General features: G+C 38.3%; 4 protein-coding genes across 7 annotated transcripts in view; 3 read left to right on the top strand and 1 right to left on the bottom strand.

Annotated features, from left to right (window-relative positions):
- Positions 1-8565, top strand: part of LOC126369370 (cytosolic carboxypeptidase-like protein 5) — a 30418-nt gene extending 21853 nt beyond the window's left edge. For all 4 annotated transcript variants that reach the window (XM_050013734.1, XM_050013732.1, XM_050013733.1 and 1 more), the window contains exons 17-18: positions 3223-3360; positions 7944-8565. In XM_050013734.1, coding sequence (XP_049869691.1) covers positions 3223-3360; positions 7944-8561 — 756 coding nt within the window. In that variant the 3' untranslated portion in view covers positions 8562-8565. The remainder of the gene's footprint in view (positions 1-3222; positions 3361-7943) is intronic.
- The window catches only part of LOC126369432 (peroxiredoxin-4-like), a 196628-nt gene that overhangs the window by 110360 nt on the left and 62391 nt on the right, over positions 1-23877 (top strand). The window lies entirely within an intron of this gene.
- LOC126369446 (40S ribosomal protein S14) lies at positions 10344-11677 on the bottom strand. Its single transcript, XM_050013865.1, has 3 exons — positions 11558-11677; positions 11134-11378; positions 10344-10618 (listed from the first exon to the last, which is right to left on the bottom strand). Exons 2-3 carry the CDS (start codon positions 11368-11370, stop codon positions 10400-10402), a joined length of 456 nt encoding a protein of 151 aa, XP_049869822.1. The 5' UTR covers positions 11371-11378; positions 11558-11677; the 3' UTR covers positions 10344-10399.
- Positions 12165-20181, top strand: LOC126369440 (GTP-binding protein SAR1b). The gene is made up of 6 exons (XM_050013856.1): positions 12165-12319; positions 12611-12660; positions 14025-14144; positions 16521-16678; positions 17125-17268; positions 18178-20181. Exons 2-6 carry the CDS (start codon positions 12618-12620, stop codon positions 18292-18294), a joined length of 582 nt encoding a protein of 193 aa, XP_049869813.1. The 5' UTR covers positions 12165-12319; positions 12611-12617; the 3' UTR covers positions 18295-20181.

Here is a 23877-nt window from a genome sequence, read left to right as displayed (position 1 = left end):
GTCATATCTCCTAAACCGTAAATAATTGCTGAACATACATGGGAGTGTTTCTGGTAGCTAATGAGCCCCTCTATCTATTTTTTCTGTGAACTTCTTGGCCACCCTGTATATAAGTATTTGTTTATTTATACAGCTTAGATATATTGGTGCTAATTCCTGTAGACACCATCTAATTTTATTTTAAGTTGTATGTGTCATTTTCGTATCCGCCGAAAAGGAAAGGAACAAGTAATCTACAGCCATAAAATTTATGAAATACACTGCAATTTTAGGCACAAAATTAAGACAACCCTCTAAAAATTTTACGTTGACCAATAACCCGATAGAATTAAGTTGACAGCACACGTCAAACGCTTTGCATACCAACGAAAAACCTATTTGATTCGCCCGGGCTACTCATTCATTTTAAAATTAACAGCGGGCTTAGCACCGTAAGCACGAGACTCTTTCTCGCCGCGACAGAGATCATATGTCTCTTTCTGTGCAGTACTGTGAGAGAGTGACAGGTGACGTATGTCGAAGCGAGAAAGAGTCGCACGCTTACGGTGCTAAGCCCGCTGTTGTCAATCATCCGTCTCTTTCCTTTTCGGTGGATAAGAAAATGACAGGTTTATGTTAAAATAAAATTATGAGGTGTCTTGCAGGAATCGGGGCCATTATGTGTCGAACAGGAGTAACCGTTAAAGTTATGCTGGTCGTTGTTATGTCACATGTGATAAAATCAGATTATGGTGTGTTGTAAAGGGACGCATACATTTCCTAGTATTTTTGAGTAACTTTATATTTTTAAATTCAAATTCAAAAATATATTTATTCAGTAGGTAACATAGTTACACTTTGAATCGTCATTTTTTACATAAGGAACGTGTCATCCGCCTAAAACTACTGCAGGAGCATTCCATGGTCACGTAACCGACATTCGTACTCCTTTTTTAAAGTTTACCAGTCTGTAAAACTTTAACAGTAACCTATAGAGAGTAATGAATGATATTTCCTTATAGATAAATGGTTGGTTCATAAAGGTATACCACATACTTTTATTATATATCACTATGTGCTGAGTTACCAGTACAATAAAAAGCGTCACGTAAGCGACATCAAATCTACCGCGTTTTGAAAGCTGACTGTAAGTTTGAAAATTTCAGCGAAATTATTAATAATATGGAAAGGGTTTAATAACATAATACAAGAATATGGTACACATTTTTATTTTCAACAAAAAATATACTTCTTACGATTATCATTTCCAAAAAAATCTAACAAAAATGCTGCGTCACGTAATCGACAAGTTTGTCACGTAAGCGACACGTACGAATTTAAAATGTACAGCTTCTCACCGCCTGTAAAGCCGGGGAAAAGAAGCTGCAAGAAAAACCTCGGCACAATCCCTTGATGTTCTTAATAAAAACATAAAATATTGTTATACAATTTAGTAATTTGGCTGCCTAATAATAAACGTAACGTATACGCTCATAAGCTGACTACAACCCAATGGAGGTAGTCAGAGGGTACATCCATCGCAAGATGAACTAAGTACCGACGTGTCGCCGAGCTTTCTGTTAGACCAGCGTGATAGGTGGTGAGCCGTATTGCCGTCTATGACGGCCGAGGCAACTGTTTTAGGTTATATTTTACTTTGTGGAAGGTTTTGTTTTTATTACACTGCTTAATGCATCAATGAGTGGTACTGTCCTCACGCTCCCTATGCTTGGTATTTTAAATATATATATGGGTTGTTCTTCTTTTTTATCGACAATGATCTGTCCTTCGTTCTGCTTCTGATAAGTTATGTTTTAGAATTTTATTTCATGTTTTGATTGTCCAAAAATATAGTTATCTTATTATACTCAAAATACAAGCAAAGTACTAATCGGTTCCTCAATTAGTTATTAACGTAGCTTGATCTTTTTTAACAAAATTATGTGACAGAGTGGTAAATTGAAATGCTGTCTCCGATGAAAAGGGCCACTCTGTCACAATATTTTTTGGAATGCGCCTGCAAAGAAAAGTATGTTACCAAGATAAAGAGAACCACTAAATAGTCCTCTACAGACACATCTTTATATGATGTTTTAAAATATTTATTGCCGTTATAATTTTAAAGATGTTAAATCCGATAAATCGAGAAAATGTCTTTTTATTGTCGATAAAAAAGAAGAATGACCCACATACCTCTTCAAGCAAACACAAAAATAATACAAACATAGCCAGCTAGGACTAAGTGTACAGTCAAGAGCAATATAATGTACCCGCTTTAGGTCTCTGTCGCACTAACATATTTGACATTTAGTGAGACTTACAGTTCAATTTGTCAAAAAATTTAATGTGACGTGGTACCAAAGTGTATACATATTAATGCTCGTGACCGTACTATATACTTCTGCCTGTGATACAGGCGCGATGAGTTTTAACTCATTTTTTTAGAAATAGGTGGAGTACGCTATCCGCTTTTATGTATAGTCATGAGTAATATCATGTACCCACATTAGAACCCTGTCGCACTATCATATTTGACATTTAATGAGACTTACGGTGTAATTTGTCAAAAAAGTTAATGTGACATGGTATCAAAGTGTATACATATTAGTACTCGTGATCATACATAGCACAGGGGTTTAGTCCTCAATATAACGTACTATTTAGAAGTAACAGATTAGAAAATTATAAGGATTAAGATTAATATTTTACCTCTACGTACTTGGTACATCTTCATGTTTAGATCATAGTTGTCATATACTTACCTGAGAGGGAAAATATCGTGAAGAAAACCCACATACTTAGAAATGTGTTTTCGGAGGTATGTGACCTAGCACGTAACTGAGTTGGTTTCCCTTCAGGTTGTAAAATCCGATTGGCAGTCACTTCTGCAAAAAACCGGAAAAGACGATTTGACATGTCTAGTTAGGAGGCGAACCCTGTAAAAACGGGACGCTAGTATAAAGATGATGTAGGTACTTAGACTTACATACTTGTTGTAAGATTTGTATCGCAAGATGAACTTAGGGTTGTTTTAATAAACCAATCTCAGCTGAGAATATCAATGTTACAGTTCTTAAATAAAAACAGGGACATGAGCATGATTTTGAGGGTAGTCACGAAGCTGAGATTTGTTTATTAATACCACCCTAAGTACCCACACCTCGAGCTTTCTGTTAGACCAACGTGACAGGTAATGGTCTAACAATATAACCATCAGTAATAATGTAACCATGTTGCCTCCAGGTGGGTCGTTCCCTGGGCGCGTCCATCCTGGACCTCACGGGGCAGCACCCCAACTCGCGTATCCCGTGCTCCGAGCACCGCAACCTGGCCGCCGTGAGGGACTGGCTGCGTGCGCATACGAAGACCATGCGGCCGCAGGTACGAGGGGCGAACGAGGGGCTACATCTAGGCTTTGAAGGAATGAGGATAAAAACTAGAAGTTCAAATGTAGGCGGCAGCACTGTTGACATTTTGACAGTTCTCCATACTGTATAAACAACCTCGGTGGTCTAGTGGTTAGAGCGTTAGGCTCACGATCTGGAGGTCCGGGTTCGATTCCCGATGGGGACATTGTCGAAATCACTTTCGACAAGGACTTTTCAGGCTTGAATCACCTGATTGTCCGAAAAAGTAAGATGATTCCGTGCTTCGGAGGGCACGTTAAGCCGTTGGTCCCGGCTATTAGCCGTAAAAACACCTCCACCAACCCGCATTGGAGCAGCGTGGTGGAGTATGCTCCATACCCCCTCCGGTTGATTGAGGGGAGGCCTGTGCCCAGCAGTGGGACGTATATAGGCTGTTTATGTATGTATGCCATACTGTCCAGCTAAAGATCGTGAAAAGTTGCTATAATATGTGGAGCAACATGGAATGGAACGTTTATTATTATTTGTTATTTATCTTTAAGATTCTCAATATTTTTAAGAAATATTGGTGTACTAATGAAATACACGGGCCTAGGCCAAGTGTATTTCAGTTTCAATGTCTGGTTCAGTCAAAGTTTGGTCGACGTCTGTTGGAGTAGCGATAGGTATATTATTATTATGTATCCTGAAGGATGAGTTACGAAAAAGAAAAGCCATCAGTTGAAAAAAGACAGTTTTGGTTGAGAATATTTCCGATCTTTAGGGAATAAATATAACACTGATTTTGCAGTCTTCTTCCATCTTCTATCGTGTGGGTTGTGAGGTGAATTACCAACCTCATCAACCCTGGTGTCAGGGTTACTATTGAGCCGCCATAGGCCCCTGACATGACTCATAATAACGACTACGTACTTACATCAGTAAGTAGTAACCGGGACCAACGGCTTAACGTCCCTTCCGAAGCACGGATCGTCTTACTTTCGGACAATCAGGTGATCAGCCTGTAATGTCCTAACCAAACTAGGGACCACAAAGTAATTTTTGTGATAATATGTCCCCACCGGGAATCGAACCCGGGACCTCCGGATCGTGAGCCCAACGCTCAACCACTGGACCACGGAGGTCGTTGCAGTTAAACGCTGCGCCAAGGGTTATAGTTCAAAAATATAACCAAAACAATATGTTTGTTTACTCAAATAGTATGGGGACCTGCCAAAATTTAAGAACACTCAACAGTAGCGACACCTGTTGGGAGATATAGGTAGTTTTTATCCTCATCGATAGAAGCGTGGTATAATAAAACCAGGTATGCTCAAAAGTGACAGCTCACCACGCACACTTCATATAAACAACCTCGTTTTACACAGACACTACACATTGACGTTATCGTACACGTGCATCTGTGTGTGTGACGTCTGACGTCATACGATTCAAGTCTAAACTACGTTCGAGGGGGGTGAGGTAAACCTAGCTCAGACGTTGGTGGGGAGTGGAGAGTTGGCGTTCTATACAGGGTGTTAGTGACATCGTAACAAATACTGAGGGGGTTGATTCAGACCATGATTCTGAGTTGATGTCAAGTGGAATTTTCCGTCGCAAAATTCATGATTTTTTTTTAGTTTTTTTTAAATTATTTTCAATTCTATACTTTTGCGATCAAAAATTCATCATCATTCATCATCCCTGAAAGTTTTCGTTACGATGTCACTAACACCTGTATGTCATCATCATCATCAATTTAAGAGCCACGCTCTTGTCGGTGTAGCATTTTCCATTCCAGTCTATCAAAGGCCAATTCCTTGACTTCCCTATAAGACACGACGTTAACCTTTTCTTTAATCTGTTCCATGTAAGCTCTTCTTGGTCTTCCCCTTCCTCTCTTTCCTTCCAGCTTTCCTTCTATGATGTTTTTAATGAATTCGTCGTGTCTTATTAGGTGTCCAATCATCTTGCCTCTTCTGTCCTCAATAATTCTCAGTATTTGTCTCTTTTCCCTTACTCTTACTAGCACTTCCTCATTTGTAACCCTTTCTGTCCAACTTATTCTTTCCATCCTCCTCCAACACCACATTTCAAAGGCCTCGAGTCTCTCTCTGTCCTTCTGTGTCAGTGTCCAAGTTTCACATCCATAGAGGGCTATACTCCATACGAAGGTTTTGACACATCTTTTTCTGATAGATTTGGCAATCCTAGCCTTGAATATGCACCCTTTGTTATGGAAAGCTTGTTTTGCCATTGCTATTCTGGTTTTAACGTCTAAAGTACATCTTGAGTCATTCGTTATTATGCTGCCTAGATACTTAAAGTTCTTTACATTTTCAATCGGGATATTATTTAACTTAATTATTTGGCTGTCTATTTTTGGAGTTTTGGAAATTGTTAGAATTTTGGTTTTACTTATATTAATTTTAAGGTCGTATTTTTCAAAAACTGTGTTCATTGTGTTAAGTAGGGTTTCTAGGTCTTCTTTATTACTGGCCAGTGCCGCAATATCGTCTGCAAATCTGATACTAATTATATTCTGTCCATTTATTGTTATTCCGTTACTGATTTTAGCTATTTCCTTCATGGCACCCTCTATGAAAATGTTAAATATTAGTGGAGATAAGGAACAGCCCTGTCTTACACCTTGCCGTACTCTAGCTTTTCTCTTCACTTCTCCTATTTCTACGACAGTTTCCTGGTGTTTATATAGTTCGTATATTATCCTTCGGTCTCTATAATCCATTCCTACTTCCTTCAACCCCCTCATCATTTTCCTCCAGTTTACCTTGTCAAAAGCCTTTTCAAGGTCTATAAAAGCCACGCTGGTATCCATGCTTAAATCCAATCTCCTGTCAATTATCAGTCTTAAAGCTAATATTGCTTCTCTTGTACCTTTCTTTTCCCTGAACCCATACTGGTCATCTCCCAGACATCCCTCAGCTTTAGGTCTCAGTCGGTTTTGAATGATTTTAAGTAAAATTTTTGAAGCCTGTGATATTATGCTCAGTGTCCGGTGTTCTTCGCATTTCAAAGTATTTGGTTTTTTTGGTAATGCCAAAGTTTTACTAACTTGAAAGTCTGTTGGTATTTTGCCAGTTGTATACATTAGATTGATTAATTCGTAAATTTCGTTCAAAACTAAGGGGTTTGCAGATTTTAGCAATTCTATAAACAACTTGTCGTCTCCGGCCGCTTTTTTATTTTTTAAACTGTTTAAAGCTTTATCAAATTCCTCTCTCAAGATGTCCGGGCCACGATCATCCTCTTCCACCTCTTGTTCATCTTCTATATCGTCCTCGGTTAGTCCATCTTCCATCTGTATGTATAGGAAGAATATTCCTTATTCTATAGTGAACATTTCAAGGTTAGCCGTGCTGACGTCATCTTACACTCTGTTGCCATTTTGTAAAAAAAAAAAATTACCCACGACTAATGTTTTTAATTTACTTTGCAACGCAAAATATTTACTTACAGTTTTAATCTCTCTTATATATAATGTGACAAAGATAGTAATCAAATGGCTAGCAATAGCGGCTTATCATAGGATTGAACATATCTGGTTTTATTATTTCATGGATATAAGCATATCCCATACAGTTTTATTCCTTTAACTTTTTTGTTCGGCTAAGCATTCCTTTAATAATAAAGGAGAGAAGCATAGACAATAATAATGAAAGGAAGTAATAGCGGTATATGAATTAAAAAAAATCGTATCCGCTTGAAATTAAAGTACTTAAAAGAAGTTCACGTAACGTAACATTTTAGTTACAAATGGTAACATAATCGTATTTAATTTTTCAGTGTTAAACTACTAAATAAAACATCAGCCTTATAAATAATGCCAGGGTAAGAACCGGAGTGATTCGTGTTGTCTATTCGATCAAATAACACCATACTTTAGAGGTACTAAAACTCATTTGAAGCAGTTAGCGAATCACGACTTATCATTGGGCATCGAAATTCTTAAATATTTAGTTCGATGCATGAGTCAGTTGCCACTGAGAGATGCGTTAGTGCTGTGATCATTTTATCTTATTTAGACTGAAAAAAATTCGCTATAAAAGGTGTTAGTGACACCGTAACGACAACTTTCATGGTTTCATCGGAATGACTCCACTTGATATCAACTCGGAGCATGATTCTGAGTTGATAACAAGTGGAATTTGCTGTCGGAAAATTTATGAATATTATTTATTTATTTTAAATTATTTTCAATCTCATATCGTGCGTTAAGCTGCATAGAACCAAAATTAAAAACAAAAAATATTGAATGAATGACAAATATGAATTAAATTATTAAAAACATCAATGTAAATCGAACGACATATCCATTTCCGCGCAGCAAAAACCCAAAATCATAAACATATATTATCCGACAACTAAAACACCAACTATCGTTTTAGTACAATCAAGTAGACTTTCTATTTATGTTTTCGTTACGGTGTCACTAACATCCTGTATTTATCTTGGTCGGTACCTATAATATTTTCCACATTTTTTAACGTGCGGAAGGGCGAGACGGTACTGTCGCATTTCTTCGCTAGACTCGATGGCAATTAATTCGCGCGACGTAGATACGATGCGGTGGTACTGAGGCGGCGTGTGTTGCAGCTGAACATGCCGCGGCTGCGGCCCAAGACGGCGTCCCCGCCGCGCGTGCCGCTGTACGCGCGCTCCAAGCAGAAGGTGACGGACGAGCGCAAGGAGAACGCGTACGCGGCCGCGCGAGAGCCCGGGCCCGCGCGGCCCGCCGGGCTGGCGCCGCGGCCCGGCCTCGACCTGGTCAACGCCAACCTGCGCCTCGCCAAGCGCAGCGAGCCCGCCAAGGCGCCCGAGCGCGCCAAGTACCTCGCCGACCCCGAGCCCAAGCCCAAGACGCTCGCCACCAAGCGCCGCAACATCCTCGGCATCCGCAAGCCCAACGCGAGCAAGACGCAGGTGGGCGCGTCCAAGGCGAAGCTCAACCGGCGTTCCGCCGACGACACGGAGAGCCCGCGGGCGTCGCTGGCCTCCAAGCTGGGCAAGCGCAGCTACGGCCGCGCCGGCCGCGGGCGGCCCGCGCCGCCGCGCTGCCGCGCCATGGCGTCGTCGTCGTCCGACGACATGCTGAGCGCCGGCGGCTGGGAGGACGTGGCGGGCGGCACGGCGCTGGGCGCGGGCCGGCGCCGCGCCGCCTCGGGCCCGGCGCCCGCGCACCTCAAGAAGATCCGCCTCAAGAGCGGCCTGTAGCGCCGCCCGCGCGCCCGCCCACGCCGCCCGCCCCCGCCGCCGCCCCGCCCGCCCGCCGGCGACTCTCCGCACTCCGTGTAACTTATGCCATTCAAATCTACTTGTGCTCTTTACTTAGTTTAGGAATCGTTATCTCCAAGTGTTAGCGTTAGGTTAATTTGTCTTAGATTATTTCACCCGGGTGCTTGCCATATGTATCGGAGAGTTCTAATATATTTTGCAGATTTTTATCGACGTAATTTTACTATACTTCTGTTTTAATGGCATGAGATATATATATCGAGTTTACGAGTCTATTTTTAAATTTTTGTTGCCGAATTCTATGTTCTATTTTTTAGCTGTAGAGAAAATTTTGTGTTCCATCAGCATAATTATTTTTATAGTGTTCGAAGATAATTTCTATATTTTTTTATATTTCTCGAATTGATTGATACGACTTATTTCAAAATTAATGCGAAATTCACAATAAGGGTTATTTAAAAAAAGACATAAACATAGGAAAGATATTTTAAAAAATTACGTAAATTTGTAAAGTATTGTTGTGTAGCGTTGTGGCGCCTGCGCCGCCGCGAGTGGATTGATCTCATGGAACTTGGCGGGAGTCAAACGTGCTCATGTTTCGATCACAAATTTCTGTATCCATTGATCCCGCGACTTAACGAAGCTTTAAAAATACCACAAAAAAATGGAAACAGAAATAGCGAAAGAAACAAAGCGAGTTTGTGTGATATCATATAACTGTTTTATAAGAGTCTATTTAGGAGTAGATTGTGTTTTATGTATTTTAACAATTATATTGGGGATGAGGTTAGTAGTCCTCACGCTCCAACAGTGCAATAACTTTTATACTACAAGTATAACATATTTGTAATTTGAATGTTTATAAAATTATATGTAACGCCATCATAGAAAGTATTTCAAAATTGATCAAGTTTGTATTATACAATTATCTTAGAGAAACATAGTACCTACCTATGTATATTTTAAAATAGCAACTATTTATTTTATTGAAAATATGAATAATATATGAAATATATCATCAATACCATGTCCTGGCTAAATGTATTTTTTTCTCAAAACTTAGAATTTTGTTACACACAACTTGAAATTTATAACCTATTTGTACCGATATAAAGTAACTGAAAATACTTGAAATTGGATGTAGACTGACATCAGGGGCCTTATTGTTGAACTCCAACATCTATCACAATCATAAATCCCTTTGATTGTGAATAGGGCAGTTTCCAACTAGTCAAATCAGTTACTTTTTACTAAACATCAAAACACGAAATTAATATGGAATTTGTATGAAAAAGCAACCTGAGACGTCATAGAAAAATGCGACAAAATGTCGCACTCATTACCTTTTTCTTTATTAAAATTCATAAGTTAAATAGAAAAAAGAAAACGTTTTTTGTCATCTTTAAATCTGTCTAGTTAGCAATCAGAATTTCATATATCTTTGACCTAGGAAACTACCCAATTGCAATTTTTTGCCCATGGTCACTGGTCAGGTAAAATTACAATTGATACTGAAGTTATACAATAACCCATAGATTTACTGAAAACATTATCCACTTCAAATTTTGATAATCTATATTGTTTCAGAAATAAAAACAAACTAAGAATTATGTCTTCAATTTGTCAAGTCTCTTCTGGTGTTTAATTTGTGATTATTATTGTGTTGTTCTGTGTCCAATAAAACTATAAAACGAAAATTGGTTCTATTAACTGCCACACCATAACTCTAAAAGATTTGAATCTTCAAAATAAAACAAGATATACCGTTAAACTTTTATTAAAAGTAGAACAGTTGACAGTAGCTTACAACTAACAGATTACAGCCTGCGTCCTCGTCGACCACCCTTCCTGCGGGTAGAGTCAGAGGGCACGGGGGTCACATCCTCGATGCGGCCAATCTTCATACTGGAACGAGCCAGGGCTCTGAGGGCAGACTGTGCTCCGGGACCAGGTGTCTTGGTCTTATTGCCACCAGTTGCACGCAGCTTGATGTGCAGGGCGGTGATGCCCAAGGTCTTGCACTTTTCGGCTACATCCTGGAATATACAGAATTAAACTTATCAGTAATGATACTATTCTACTTTATGAACATTTCTAGATTAAAATTTTGACTAGTAACACTGTTGTGTTGAGCCTGTGCCCAGCAATGGGATTTATATAGATTTATTTCTGTTTAAATTATTATTTCATTTTCTTGCATGTTTCACTGTAGTCTGGTAAACAGAACAAAACTGTCCATTTCAATGCCTAATTATGGCTGTTAGTGTTTCAAAACATATATAAGTTGTACATTGCACGGCTGAACGTAAGCATCCCTATATCCGTTTCAGGGAATTTGGGGCATACTCTAACATATTTCTTCACTATGGATTGGTAAGAAAAACATCCAGACCTAAATTCACAAAAGTTTAGAGGATATAGAATATTATTATGCAGATATATTAAGAAAAACCACCACGACATCTTAGCTGAAGAACTAACACTTGTTTACAGTGGCAAACATAACCTCAAAGTGTATACTAAACAACGTAAATACAAGAGTAAAACGAACCTGAGCAGCCAACATAGCAGCGTAGGGTGAAGCCTCATCACGATCAGCCTTCACCTTCATGCCACCAGTCACTCTGGCGATGGTTTCCCGGCCAGACAAGTCGGTAACGTGCACGAATGTGTCGTTGAAGGAGGCGAAGATGTGAGCTACGCCAAATACCGTCTCGCCGACCAAATGCTGGGGGCCGAGGGTCACCTGCACCTCCTCTTTCGCAACTTTGTTTTTCCTGGGGGCCATGGTTCAGGCTGAAAATTGATAACACTTCTTGAGCACTTTATAACCTTCAAAAATCAAAGTAATCCAAACACCATTCGTCTTGTAATGAAGTTGGCAAATCAAATATATATTATTCTATTGAGTATTAGCAATATTTCACGAATAATCATTAATTTATAGCACTTTTAACACAAAAACTTGAAAATACCTTAGCTTTGAAAGCTGTCAAAAACTAGAAAGAATACCGGATACCAATGTTTCCAGCATCAAATTATGAAATTCCCCGCTATAGTGGCGAAGGCATAAAAAATCTCCTGCATTTTTTTTAAATGATGCGAAATAGTGCGAGAAAAATAAAATTTGTACTCTAGTAGCAGGTAACATCTAATTTATACCATAATTTGCAAAAATGACTCTTAACATAAATCACCCATAATAAGTAATATTTTTCACAGTAGTAACATTTACTTGGTGCGGCAAAATGACGCGAAAATGGCGCTACATATTATGCGTGAATGAAATAACGTTATACAAAAAAAACTATGTTCGATTTCTTCTATAAGCTCGTTTGAGTATAAATCGTACAGAAAACATCTGTTTCCGATGCGTTCAATTTTCAATTTGATCCTTCTCTCAGCCAATATGGCCTATTTTTATATATATTGAAGAAAATAATTTAGTGTACTAAACTTTTTTCATATTCCTTTACTTTCATGAAAGTTGTTTTTACCAAAAGATCCTAATTTTATTTTAAATATTTAAACAAATTTTGAAATATTGATTGCATCTTTAATGTAAAGTGACAACTTCCGGAAGTCGCGTACGTCATTGCCAACAGATTCATTATTTCCATCGCATTCACATCGTTGAGAAAAATCGTCGGTTTTAGCGACGTAACATATTGCAAATAAGTGCGAAACATTGTGATAAACTTCCTTTAGCATTAGTTAATCTAGTTCAATTTTAATAAGTGAGTATTTCATTTGTGTTTTAGTGTAATATTCACGCAAAGTTCAAGTACGCGAATGACGTCCTGTCATTCATGTTACTCAATTCAATATCGCAATCTTACTACGTTTTTGAGGTGTCTGAAACTAGTCTGACGGCATGTGAGCCGTTTTGTAACTAGAGTGTGTGATATTCCACTGCCAGGAGGTGCTACGCAATTGATAACAATAAGATTTGCAAGTCATTACTCATAAGCAAGCTCTTTGTGAAGTAATCAAGATGTATTGAAATAATCGTAATTTCATACTTCCAGATTCAAAATGTTCATCTTGGACTGGTTCACTGGTGTACTTGGATTCTTAGGTAAGTGATGATCTTATTAGAAAGCCTTGGTACGTGAGGAATCTGTGTCCAGCAAGGGTTGGGTCCACCACCTTGCTTACTGCAACTGTATTCATTGTTCCTGACTGAGTGTAAACTTCACACCACATTCATTCAAACTGATATGATTTCACTTCAGTATTCATTCAGAATTTTGAATTGTTTACTGAAACTACTTTGATTATGTAGTTCTAACTGCTAGAAACAATCACTTCTGTAGTTATTAGGTAAACATATATAGATATGCTAACACAAGACACTAATTACTTGCTAAGTAGTTAGCTGGTCCAATTGTATGCACGGCCCGTGTGGGATGGTGACCTGGTTTCAGCTTTATCAGGGTGGAATGTTGAACTCTTTGCATATAAACATTTATAAATCCATACAAATTATAGCAAGAAATGTCAGTCTTATCACACTTTTAACATTTATTTTGCTATAATAATGTGTTGTAAGTGTCTTGTAATTGCTACATGAGGCAATTAAATGAAGCTAATTTCACTATTTCAAGTTTCATTTTCTGATTGGTTTGCATTACTAATATTTTCCATATTAAATTAATAGTTTAAAATTGCAGTGTGTCTGGCCACAGACTATATTGTGATGGTACACTGAGGCACACAGTTTTGGCAGATGGCACTTTGATTTAAATACAAGAATCACCTTGAAGAAACTGGGAGTTTCCATTATTGTCACTGTCAGATTATAATGCAAAAAAAAAACCTGTTTTTTATCAATGTCATGATTGTTAAAGCTAAAAAACTTAGATTTTGTACATGTGGAATATACAATGTTTGCCTTTTTTTGTATTAAAAACATAATTACTTGACTGCAGCAAAGCACAAAGGAGAATTATGTGTTTGTTATTAATAGACAATTGTTACGAATGTTTGTCTGATCCCTTGTCATGATAAGGTTCATCAGATCCATCTTAGAATTTTGTACCAACAGTGGCTGCAAGTTGATTATGGGTGTAAGTATATCTATATATCACAAAATAATGACATTAAATAATTTAATAGTTTAGTGTAGATTATAATAAAGCCATAAGGGATGTAAAAAGGTAATTTATCTTTAGGTTACCTACTAATAATGCAAAATAACTTGCTATAAACTATTGCTATCTAGTTTCTAGTGTCAGAACAAGAAACTAGATAAATATGCATTTAGTTAATATTATTTGCATTGTGTTAAATATTACCTATATTATATTGTTGCCTTCTAGTAAGCTTGGTTTTTCTAAAATTAAATTTTAATTTAATTATTTTGAACCCGGCTAAAAATTGAGACCATTTTTTTTTTTAATAGACTCAACACATACACATCCTAATTTTGTTGGTGTTTAGGACTATGGAAGAAGTCAGGCAAACTGCTGTTCTTGGGGCTGGACAACGCCGGCAAGACCACACTGCTGCACATGCTGAAGGATGACAGACTGGCGCAGCACGTCCCCACGCTCCATCCCAGTGAGAACCTTTACATTGATTTCTATGATTATTTAAATTGATTACTTAGTCAACGTCATTTCGGCATAAACAGTTGACTAAAGATGTGTTTTTCAATACCGTTTGATTAGTTAATTAGAATTAGAAGAATTTATTGATGTAAGCTAACAGCAAGGTACCTTAAATAATACATATATAAGGACAAACATAAGCTAAATTGAGGCCAATTATAAGCTTCCATATAAAATAATCTGAATTAGGTACCAAAAAAAATCTTATTATTTCTTGGAAGAATAGGTAACCTCATTACAATTTTGGAATCTTCGTAACTAGACTAGATATTTACTAGGCAAGTGTGTACTATCTTGAGACATATTTTGTGAGAATGAGGTCAAAAGGCAACATATTATATATAAAAATTAGTTTGTATCCCAACACATGTAGTTGCAAGTTTTATTTTGATGTGCTTTGGCTCTGCCTACCCTAAAAAGGTTGATGTGCTTATTGTACTAGCAACTGCCTATCCCTTGTGTGGTATGATAGTACTGCTGAGTGGCAAACCCCAACATTAAGGATGAGAGGAATTTTACATTTTCCTTAAGTGTCTATGACCAATCATTTCTACAGTAATTTCGTCATTACTTAATGTAAGTGACGTAAAGTCCCCCATTCATTTTCTTGTTAATTCAATATAATTATTAACAATAGGTAATTTAATAATTTGTGCATTTACATAATTAATTAAACTCTAACTACCCCTTGAGGAGCTCGCTGGCGCAGCGGTAAACGCGCTCGGTCTGCGATTGTTGAAGTTAAGCAACTTTCGCAAGGGCCGGTCATAGGATGGGTGACCACAAAAAAAAATTTCATCTTGAGCTCCTCCGTGCTTTGGAAGGCACGTTAAGCCGTTGGTCCCGGCTGCATTAGCAGTCGTTGATAACCATCAATCTGCACTGGGCCCGCGTGATGGTTTAAGGCCCGATCTCCCTATCCGTCCATAGGGAAGGCCCGTGCCCCAGCAGTGGGGACGTTAATGGGCTGATGATGATGATGACCCCTATTGGGACATAGTTGTGAGCTTGTATTATGTTATCTACTTGTTACTAAGTGACTGACATTTATGTTATATATCGTCGTGTTATAGTGAACGCACAAAATTTAAAAATTACCAGCGTCGTTTTGAAAAATCACATTCGGATGTTATTGAAATTCTAGACACACTCATGTTTAGCGGCATGTCGTAAAATCCGACAGAGGGGTTGTGTCATTTCTAACATGATGGATAATTGTTATGGGCGGTAGACAATAAGGTTCTTATGATGGTCATCCGTCTGAGAACTTTATCTCGGCAGTAGCTGCAAGTTCAAGCTGTCAGTACTATTCAGAGGCAGAGGACAGGGGTCCTAGTATGACTTTGTAATAGACTGCTCTAGGCGCCATCCCACTTGCGTCAGACAGAGTACTGCGGGGCGGAAGGCAAGAGGGAAACCACTGCCCTATTTTTCCCTAAAAAATAGCATGGAAAATGCTGCACCGACAAGAGCGTGGCTTTTAAATTGATTATGATGAGCTGCAAGTTGTCCAAAATTGTGCCTCTGCTTACCCCATTGGGGTTACAGGCGTGAGTTTATGTTTGTATTCAATGGCATCAAATGCCATGTAAAAGGTACCCGACAACATACAGGAAACAATGACAAGCATGAATAATTTTGTGATGTATTTCATACAGATACGACACGTAGTAACCTTTGTATTATGTACAATTAGATAGCAGATAAGTGATATGTTTATACACTGTTCTGAAGCATGACTGACCCGTGACTTCATAAACTCACGTCCTGTCCGAAAATTCATGTAAATATTAGTGTTTTTGCGTTAGACTGTTTTTTAAGATATTTTCAATATATTCAATAGGTATTCAATATTCTTTATTTGCATACTATGATGGTGTACAAGTTTGTAAGTTACGTATGAGTTTCGGGCACAACAAAATAGAAGTTTAAAAGAGAAGGAAGCTTTTGAAATAGTAACATCAATATCATTAATTAAAAGTATCATTTAATAATTAAAAGTTCTTTTATTATTATTTTATTTTTTAATATGTTAGGTAGTTTATTATGAATATTTTCAGTTCCATACTTTTGCGCCGGAAAATTCTGCTTGATATCAACTCGGAATCACGGTCTGAATCACCGATGAAAGCTTTCGTTACGATGTCACTAATATATATGTCACCATAAGCCCACCGCGCTGGTCCAGTGCGTGTTGGTGGATCGCCAGAGCCTCTTTTGTTAATCAGCAGGGTGTACGTTGGCTTGGGCTCCGAAAGGTGTCATTTGAAGCTCCTTACACCCTGTATATTTTGCAGTGAAATAAATTATCTTTATCTCCCCGTAGCGTCGGAGGAGCTGTCAATAGGCAGCATGCGGTTCACGACGTTCGACCTGGGCGGGCATCAGCAGGCGCGGCGAGTGTGGCGCGACTACTTCCCCGCCGTCGACGCCATCGTCTTCCTCGTCGACGCGTGCGACCGCGCGCGCCTGCCCGAGTCCAAGGTAACACCGCCGTGAAGTTTCACCATGTAGTTCAATTGAAAAACTTGCATGTATCCGGTATTCCATATCACAACTATAACAAAAAGTTTAGTTTAGTATGATCTTTTCTGAACCGGCGTGCCGCGGCGCGGAAGCGATTGATGAATGTGGAGGAAGCAAGAGAAGTGTGTCAGGATCGAAGCAAATGGAATTCTATAGTCTCTGCTTACCCCAGTGGGAAATAGGCGTGAGTTTGTGTATGTATGTATTATAGTAGAGCCAAGAAAAAGAAAAAAACAGATATCTATTTTCATAAGATATGAGAAAATTGATAGTTTTTAACCTTTGACACACTACATTTTCAAGTCGATGCATGAGGTACCTTGTCTGTCAAATTCAACCACTCGCGCTTTGACATTTACTCGCTTGCAGGTATGTAACCCAATATTAATGTGTGCGTTGTCCAGGCGGAGTTGGACTCTCTGTTGACGGACGAGACGCTGAGCAACTGCCCCGTTCTGATCCTGGGCAATAAGATCGACAAGCCCGGCGCTGCCAGCGAGGATGAGCTGCGGCAGTTCTTCAACCTCTACCAGCAGACCACTGGCAAGGTGTGTATACTTTGAGTTGTAATCATGAAGTCTTGTGCTACCACGTTCATGGCAGTGACAAACGCACGCAAGTTCACAATATACAGGGTGTTAGTGACATTATAACAAATACTGAGGAGCGTGATTCAGCTCATTATTCTGAGGTAATTTCAAGTGGAATTTTCCATCGCAAATGTATAGATTTGAAAAGAATTAAAAAAACACAAAAATAAACATGAATTTTGCGACGGAAAATTCCACTTGATATTAACCCAGAATCATGATCAGAATCGTCCCCCTCAGTATTCGTTACGATGTCACTCACTCTCTGCATAAGACACTCGGCACACACGGACACAACATACACACACGTAGAGTCTGTGTATAACATACATTACTTATAATAACGGATGTAAATTAATTAGAACTTGCCTCCTTACTTTATACTTCATACTGGATATACAGGCAACTCACGGCCGTCATCCCTACAGGGGATGAGCTGCAACCGAACAGGAGACAACTTTCACCTATCCTTAGTATTGGAGTCCTAAGATGGATATGACGATCCGTCGCTATATTCTCTCGTCATAGTATATGAAGCACAATAAGGAATGTATGGAAAGGACCACGTAACATAAGAATTCATAAGATTAGCAGACGACCATATCCCAATTGGGGTAATCAAAGGTCCATCCATCGCAAGATAAACCCATACCTCACCGAGCTTCCTGTTACCGACATTACAAGGACCATGTGATGATGTGATCCAGCCGATTGGGGCTACGACGTTCATGTGCTCGCAAGTAGCTTATATAACCAATTTTTTTGAGAAAGATCCTTGCACATAGCGGGCTTGTCAGCACAATGTACATGATAATATGAAATACATTATTTATCCCGTGATTCTAATGTAAGTTTATCGTTCGCCAGGGCAAGGTGTCCCGGTCGGAGCTGCCCGGGCGGCCGCTGGAGCTGTTCATGTGCTCGGTGCTGAAGCGGCAGGGCTACGGCGAGGGCTTCCGCTGGCTCGCGCAGTACATCGACTGAGCGCCGCGCCCCGCGCACCCTCCCCGACCTCACGACACACGTTCACAGGTCCCAGTACGGTTCCACTACAAATAAAACTATCATATAAAACCTACATTACATAAACACTTAGAAAATCCTAATTTTAGCATTACAATGCACAGTCGATGCCACAATTCGCACGCATATTTGCTGAACTGAAATGGAATTTGAAACTTGAATAAAAGTAGGTACATAAGCATTGAAATGCAGCTATAAATCATGTTTTAAATGAAAACCGAATATGTAATTTACATCGGACCGGAACCGTATTGAAAACCTGAATCTTAATATGCAATCTTTACATATAGCCAGTTACAGCTGGCGTTTCAGTTCGTGCGTTCTTCGACTAGCAGAGGTTTGGTCATTTATACATATACAAACAAAGTTTACATAATTTTGAGTTGTAATTCAATTGAAAATTAAGCTCGAGTCAGCCCTTTAGTTGCAGGCCGGGCTGATGTGAGTTGATCAGGTCCGTAAGATATTTGCCAAGTTTTAGTGGCAATGTTTTAGCGTGTTACACACGGGACTGTTTGCTTTCTTCTCATACATGTATATCATGATAAGATCCCGTGTGTGTTACGCTGTTTTACTTGGGAATGCACTCGTTTATAGCAGTCTGCAGTTGGTCGACGTTCGCCCGGTCGCGGCCCTGGCCGCCCGCCCGTCCTGTCGGCAACCCTGTCTCGCTCACTAGTATAGCTCCTTGTTATTTTGATACGGAAATGTGTACATTATGTACACGAAGTATACAAAATGCGACGACACATCTAAAAATATGTAATATTCATGTTGTAATACTTAGAATAAGCTCAGTGAATCGTTAAAGTACTTGGTGATGGTTTTGATTTATCTGTTGACTTGTCTGTAATCTTAAATAATTACGTATAAAAACAGTACAAAAGAATTTTAATTCATTCGTCTGGTTGCGAGCCAAGCTTTACTAGTTAGCGAGATGTATTTATATGCTGCTCTAAAATATCTCACCTCCAAATAGCACCTCGATGTGTTTGTTCTGTGTACGACATTGACACTGACATTTTCCGATTCTGATGATGTTTTGAGATTTTCTCAAGTATTCTTTAGACTTGCGAAAGTATCATAAAGTGTGTCTATTTAATAAGGTAATGGTGCAAGGCATTATAGTTTGATGTTATGTATTATATCTCGGCCGACTTGAAGTATTCCGGCGGAGTCGCCTCCGCTAGTAATATGTCCTCCAAAGGCAACCTGTGTCCGTCGCATATCGACTCAGTGTATTGTAGTAAGATACAATTTTAATTCAAATTTGTAATATTTATTTTCTTATTCTCATTCCAACTTTATTGAGTGATACATTGATAATTTTGACTCTGCTATGTATTTATGAAATAGTGCTCATTGTGTTGTATATTTCTGAAACGACTTGTTATATTTTTGTAAATTATTTCAATCACTTACGTTTTTTTTTCAATGTGATCATCATGCATTGTATGTTCGAAACGGCTAGCCTACGCTGCTGGTGGATCGCGCCTCGACAAGATAGTTTTCTATTTGAATCGATTCTATCAGATGGTATAGATTGATTTATCGTAAATCATTATCAGTTTGAAGTGGAATACTAAAGCACAAACACATTCAACTTGTAAATCATTTTTGTACAGTTTGTAAATGTGACAATCAGTACAAGAGTCCATGTAAACAGATTGCCAAATAAATGTTTCGGTGTAAGGTAGTGGTCGGCGGTCGGCGGTCGGCAGTCGAGCCGTTTCTGTAATTAGTTGCGATCAATGCGCTGGCTTGCCAGCTTATTAGATGATGTTCTTTGGTATATTATTTGCAGTTTAAGTCCAAAAAAAAAGTTTGTAATAAAATTTATATGAAATACGCCGTGTTTTAATTATAAATACCACCCCCAGACCCATGAATAAAAACTAACTTTTATACTAATTAAAATTTTAATGATAGGAAAATAATGCAATAAAAATACTAATGTATAGAATATTTCTAAAGTAATAATTTTACAAACAACACTGTCAAAAATTCTCTTGTGAAAAATAATTTGAGTCAAGTTCAGTGCAAATGTAAGGGAATGCTTTTAATAAATAAATTGATGGAAAAGCTATGAAAACATTTGAATTATATAAAACTAATCCATTGATTACATTAGATCTGCAAAATGGAGATATTTACAATCTGTTCAAGATATGATATTGCACATTTAACACTTAAAATTATCATTGCATGAATTTATAACATTTGTAGATGGCAACCTGCTACAAATAACATAATTCCTCTGCTACCGAACACTAACGCGACATACGAAATAAATCCTTCCCTACCCAGTTCTTACAGGCTCTACTTGAACATACAATCTAATACATACTCTGTAGTCAGATTTAGAATAGCGAATACATTTTATATATTTATCTCGAATCACTAGATCACCATTGTACACAAGCCTTTGTGGACATTTTCGTATAATTTTGGGGATTAATATTTTAGAGCTAGTATTTTTTTAAATTAGTGGTGACCTAGTGTTTTCAGACTCGTACAACGACCCCTACAAAATGGAACTTCACGTGACGTTATGTGAGGTAATATCACATTTGGGAACTATTATATAATAAATTACTCTACCTACTTACACGCGCACAAATTCAACTGAGATAACGTGCTGCAATATTTTAATTAATAATTTCGAAATACGCACTTTTTTTTATAAATTGTACAAAACCCGTACGCCTGAAACCTTTCTATTAATAATCACCCTTTATTTAAGGCATAGGTTATGATTGCTTACATATCTACGTCAAATCGTGTTTGTATCCTAGTGGTAAATGAATTCATGCGCATGAATCTAAGCTACATACAAACTAGAGCCGCACACACTCAGGGACACTTGCACTCGTCACATTATTACATACAAATTTTATTTTACGGTATTAAATGTCTCGTAAAATTGTACATTTTCGTTGTATGGGACTTTTAAGGCTTCGTGAACAATATACGATGCATAATTGGGTAGTATCCTAGGTCAAAGGTAAATTATGAAATTCTGATTACTAAATAAAGAATTTAAAAGTTACGAAAAACATTTTCTTTTTAATATTTAATTTATTCATAAATTTTAACCTAGGATAACGTAATAAGAAGTCCGACATGTTGTCACGTTTTTTTATGACGTCACAGCAGTGTGCGTTTTCATACAAATTCCATGGTAATTTTGTATTTCGACGTTTAGTAAAAAGTAACTGATTTGACTAGTTGGAAACTAGCCTACCACATTTGTATTGGTAGGCTACTTAACAATTTAGTCAAATTAATCAGAAAATAAATAACGAATATTTTATATAGAATTTGTTTTGACATACGGTCGTGTGACGTCATCGATGAGAGCGTTAAAACGTGCTTTTTATTACTAAATTCATAAAGTCAAAAAGATAAATGTATGTAAGTATTTTACAATATATTTTTGACCAAGTAAAATACCCAATATAGAATAATATTACATCAATACACATTTGGCATCGCGCCATCAATATTTGCAAGCGTAGAGGCGTGACTAGTGCAAGTGTATTCCGCGGCAGGTACCCCACGAAGGCGCTGTGGTGACGTACGCTACGAAGCTACCCTACGCTACGAGTACATACAAAACTGTCAGGCACAACGTGGCGTCAACTATGTCAACTATAGTTCGCGTTAAGAGATTGGAAAAACCATATTAGAATGAGATATAGGTAAACAAGGGTGTATACAAATATGACGGAATATTCGTTATGTAACTCCTGCTGAAGAGTTGGCCTTTGATAGACAAGAGTGGAGAATGATACACCGACAAGAGCGTGGCTCTTAAATTAATAATGTTGAACTCCAGCCGAGAGGGCATCGAGGCAAATCCATTGTAGGTGTTTGAATGTCACACTACCAATGTATCAATTCTCTTACATAGTCCAGTGCACGATAAAGCACAATATTGGACTGGAAATAATTTTAAATAAAAAATACTAAAATTTTAATGATTTTTTAACTTGAAACATCTTCCCGAAGAGTGTTACCACACCCCGGACACTTCACACGAATCGCCCTCGTTTTACACAGACACTAACTACTCATTGACGTTATCGTACACGCCGAGGAGCGGACAGTCGCCGTTCTATGTATTAACTATTCTTCATTCTCTGACCCTGTATACGTCGATCTCTTAACCCGAACTATATAATCAATGGTTACGATACACAATCACATAACCGTGCATAATAAGCATCTCCCGCCGGCGAACCATTTTACTTAGTATCTGCTAACAATCGTCATAATGCTACTATTAATATTATAATTGTATAAAAACACTCACAGATTGTTAAGGCAATTGGAAATGTGTGAACTGCAGGTATCGACCTTGCTGGCCAAAGGAAAGTTGCATTCATCCTACGGTATTATTCTGTCGGTTAAACCTTTGCGATAGAATTGATAATTACGTAAAAATAGGTACCAGACCTATGGGTCAGGATCCTTATCACAAACGTACGAGAGGGGTAGTCAGGATCCTTATCACACACAGATCAAAGGTTAAGGACGTAGGGACCCTCGTCTAGTTCCTATCCAGTACCTAGATGGCGTAAGTATAGTGCATTCAGTGTAAAACGTAAATAATTTAGTATTTTTTCTCATTTACCATTATTTCTGAGGCGTCATTTTATTTGTGCCACAAGAGGTAAAATAATAATGTGTTTTCTATAAATTCTTGATTAAATATACATTCCCATACAAAAGTGTTTACTAGGTTTCTGTATTTTTGTTACAAATAAACGTAAATAAACCTTTACAAAACTGTTTTTATATTTAGTTTCAAATAGTAATAAAAAGAACATTTAAATAGGAAGTTGTCAATAGCTTTAGACACAGAGTAAATGAAGAAAATAGGAAGGGTTTATAATAGATTTTTATTGTTTGTAGGTTCTCTAAGACCTTCAAGTAGTGGCAAAAAGGTGTAAAGCTTATTTAGTTTAGTTTATCTATGACAAAAATAACAATTTCGGTCACCGAATGGTGTGGCTACACTAACGCCATCTATTGTCGCATAAGTCCGGTACAACAATGTTACATCATCACTAATTTAAGAGACTTAGTGTAGCATTCTCCATGCTACTTTTCTAGGGAAAACAGGGCAGCGGTTTCCCTCTTGCCTTCCGCCCCGCAGTACTCTGACGCGAGTGAGATGGCGCCCAGAGTAGTCTATTTCAAAGCTGTACTAGGACTCCTGTCCTCCGCCTCTGAATAGTACTGACAGTTACTGCTACCCTCTGTCAGGTTCCAGGTTGTAGTCGTGACTTGCCCCTTCCGTCCTGCATTGCCGTGCCGATGGCTCCCATCTCCGCCTCTGCAACCGTTGAGGTCTTCACCCGTATCCGTAGGTCTGGATCCCTATCTGAACTCAGGCACCATCTCACTCCGGTCTACTGAAGTAAGAGGCACCCACCGCCGAAGAGGAATTGCCTCAGCGTAATAATGTTACATTACAATGTTATTGTTGGTAGATACTAAATAAAACGGTCGTCTATCCCGTGGTACGCGTACTAAATG

This window comes from Pectinophora gossypiella, chromosome 9 (genome assembly GCF_024362695.1).
Source record: "Pectinophora gossypiella chromosome 9, ilPecGoss1.1, whole genome shotgun sequence".
Classification (NCBI taxonomy): domain Eukaryota; kingdom Metazoa; phylum Arthropoda; class Insecta; order Lepidoptera; family Gelechiidae; genus Pectinophora; species Pectinophora gossypiella.
This window is presented reverse-complemented; position numbering and strand designations above follow the sequence as displayed.

What these genes read in the sequence shown, in the direction of transcription:
- LOC126369446 (XM_050013865.1), bottom strand. Translation starts at nt 11,370, where the DNA reads ATGGCCCCCAGGAAAAACAAAGTTGCGAAAGAGGAGGTGCAGGTGACC. An exon ending in CTGCTATGTTGGCTGCTCAG is followed by an intron (nt 10,619 to 11,133) that starts GTTCGTTTTACT and finishes TGTATATTCCAG; the next exon opens with GATGTAGCCGAAAAGTGCAA.
- LOC126369440 (XM_050013856.1), top strand. Translation starts at nt 12,618, where the DNA reads ATGTTCATCTTGGACTGGTTCACTGGTGTACTTGGATTCTTAG. An exon ending in TGGTGTACTTGGATTCTTAG is followed by an intron (nt 12,661 to 14,024) that starts GTAAGTGATGAT and finishes GTTGGTGTTTAG; the next exon opens with GACTATGGAAGAAGTCAGGC. An exon ending in CGCGCCTGCCCGAGTCCAAG is followed by an intron (nt 16,679 to 17,124) that starts GTAACACCGCCG and finishes TGCGTTGTCCAG; the next exon opens with GCGGAGTTGGACTCTCTGTT.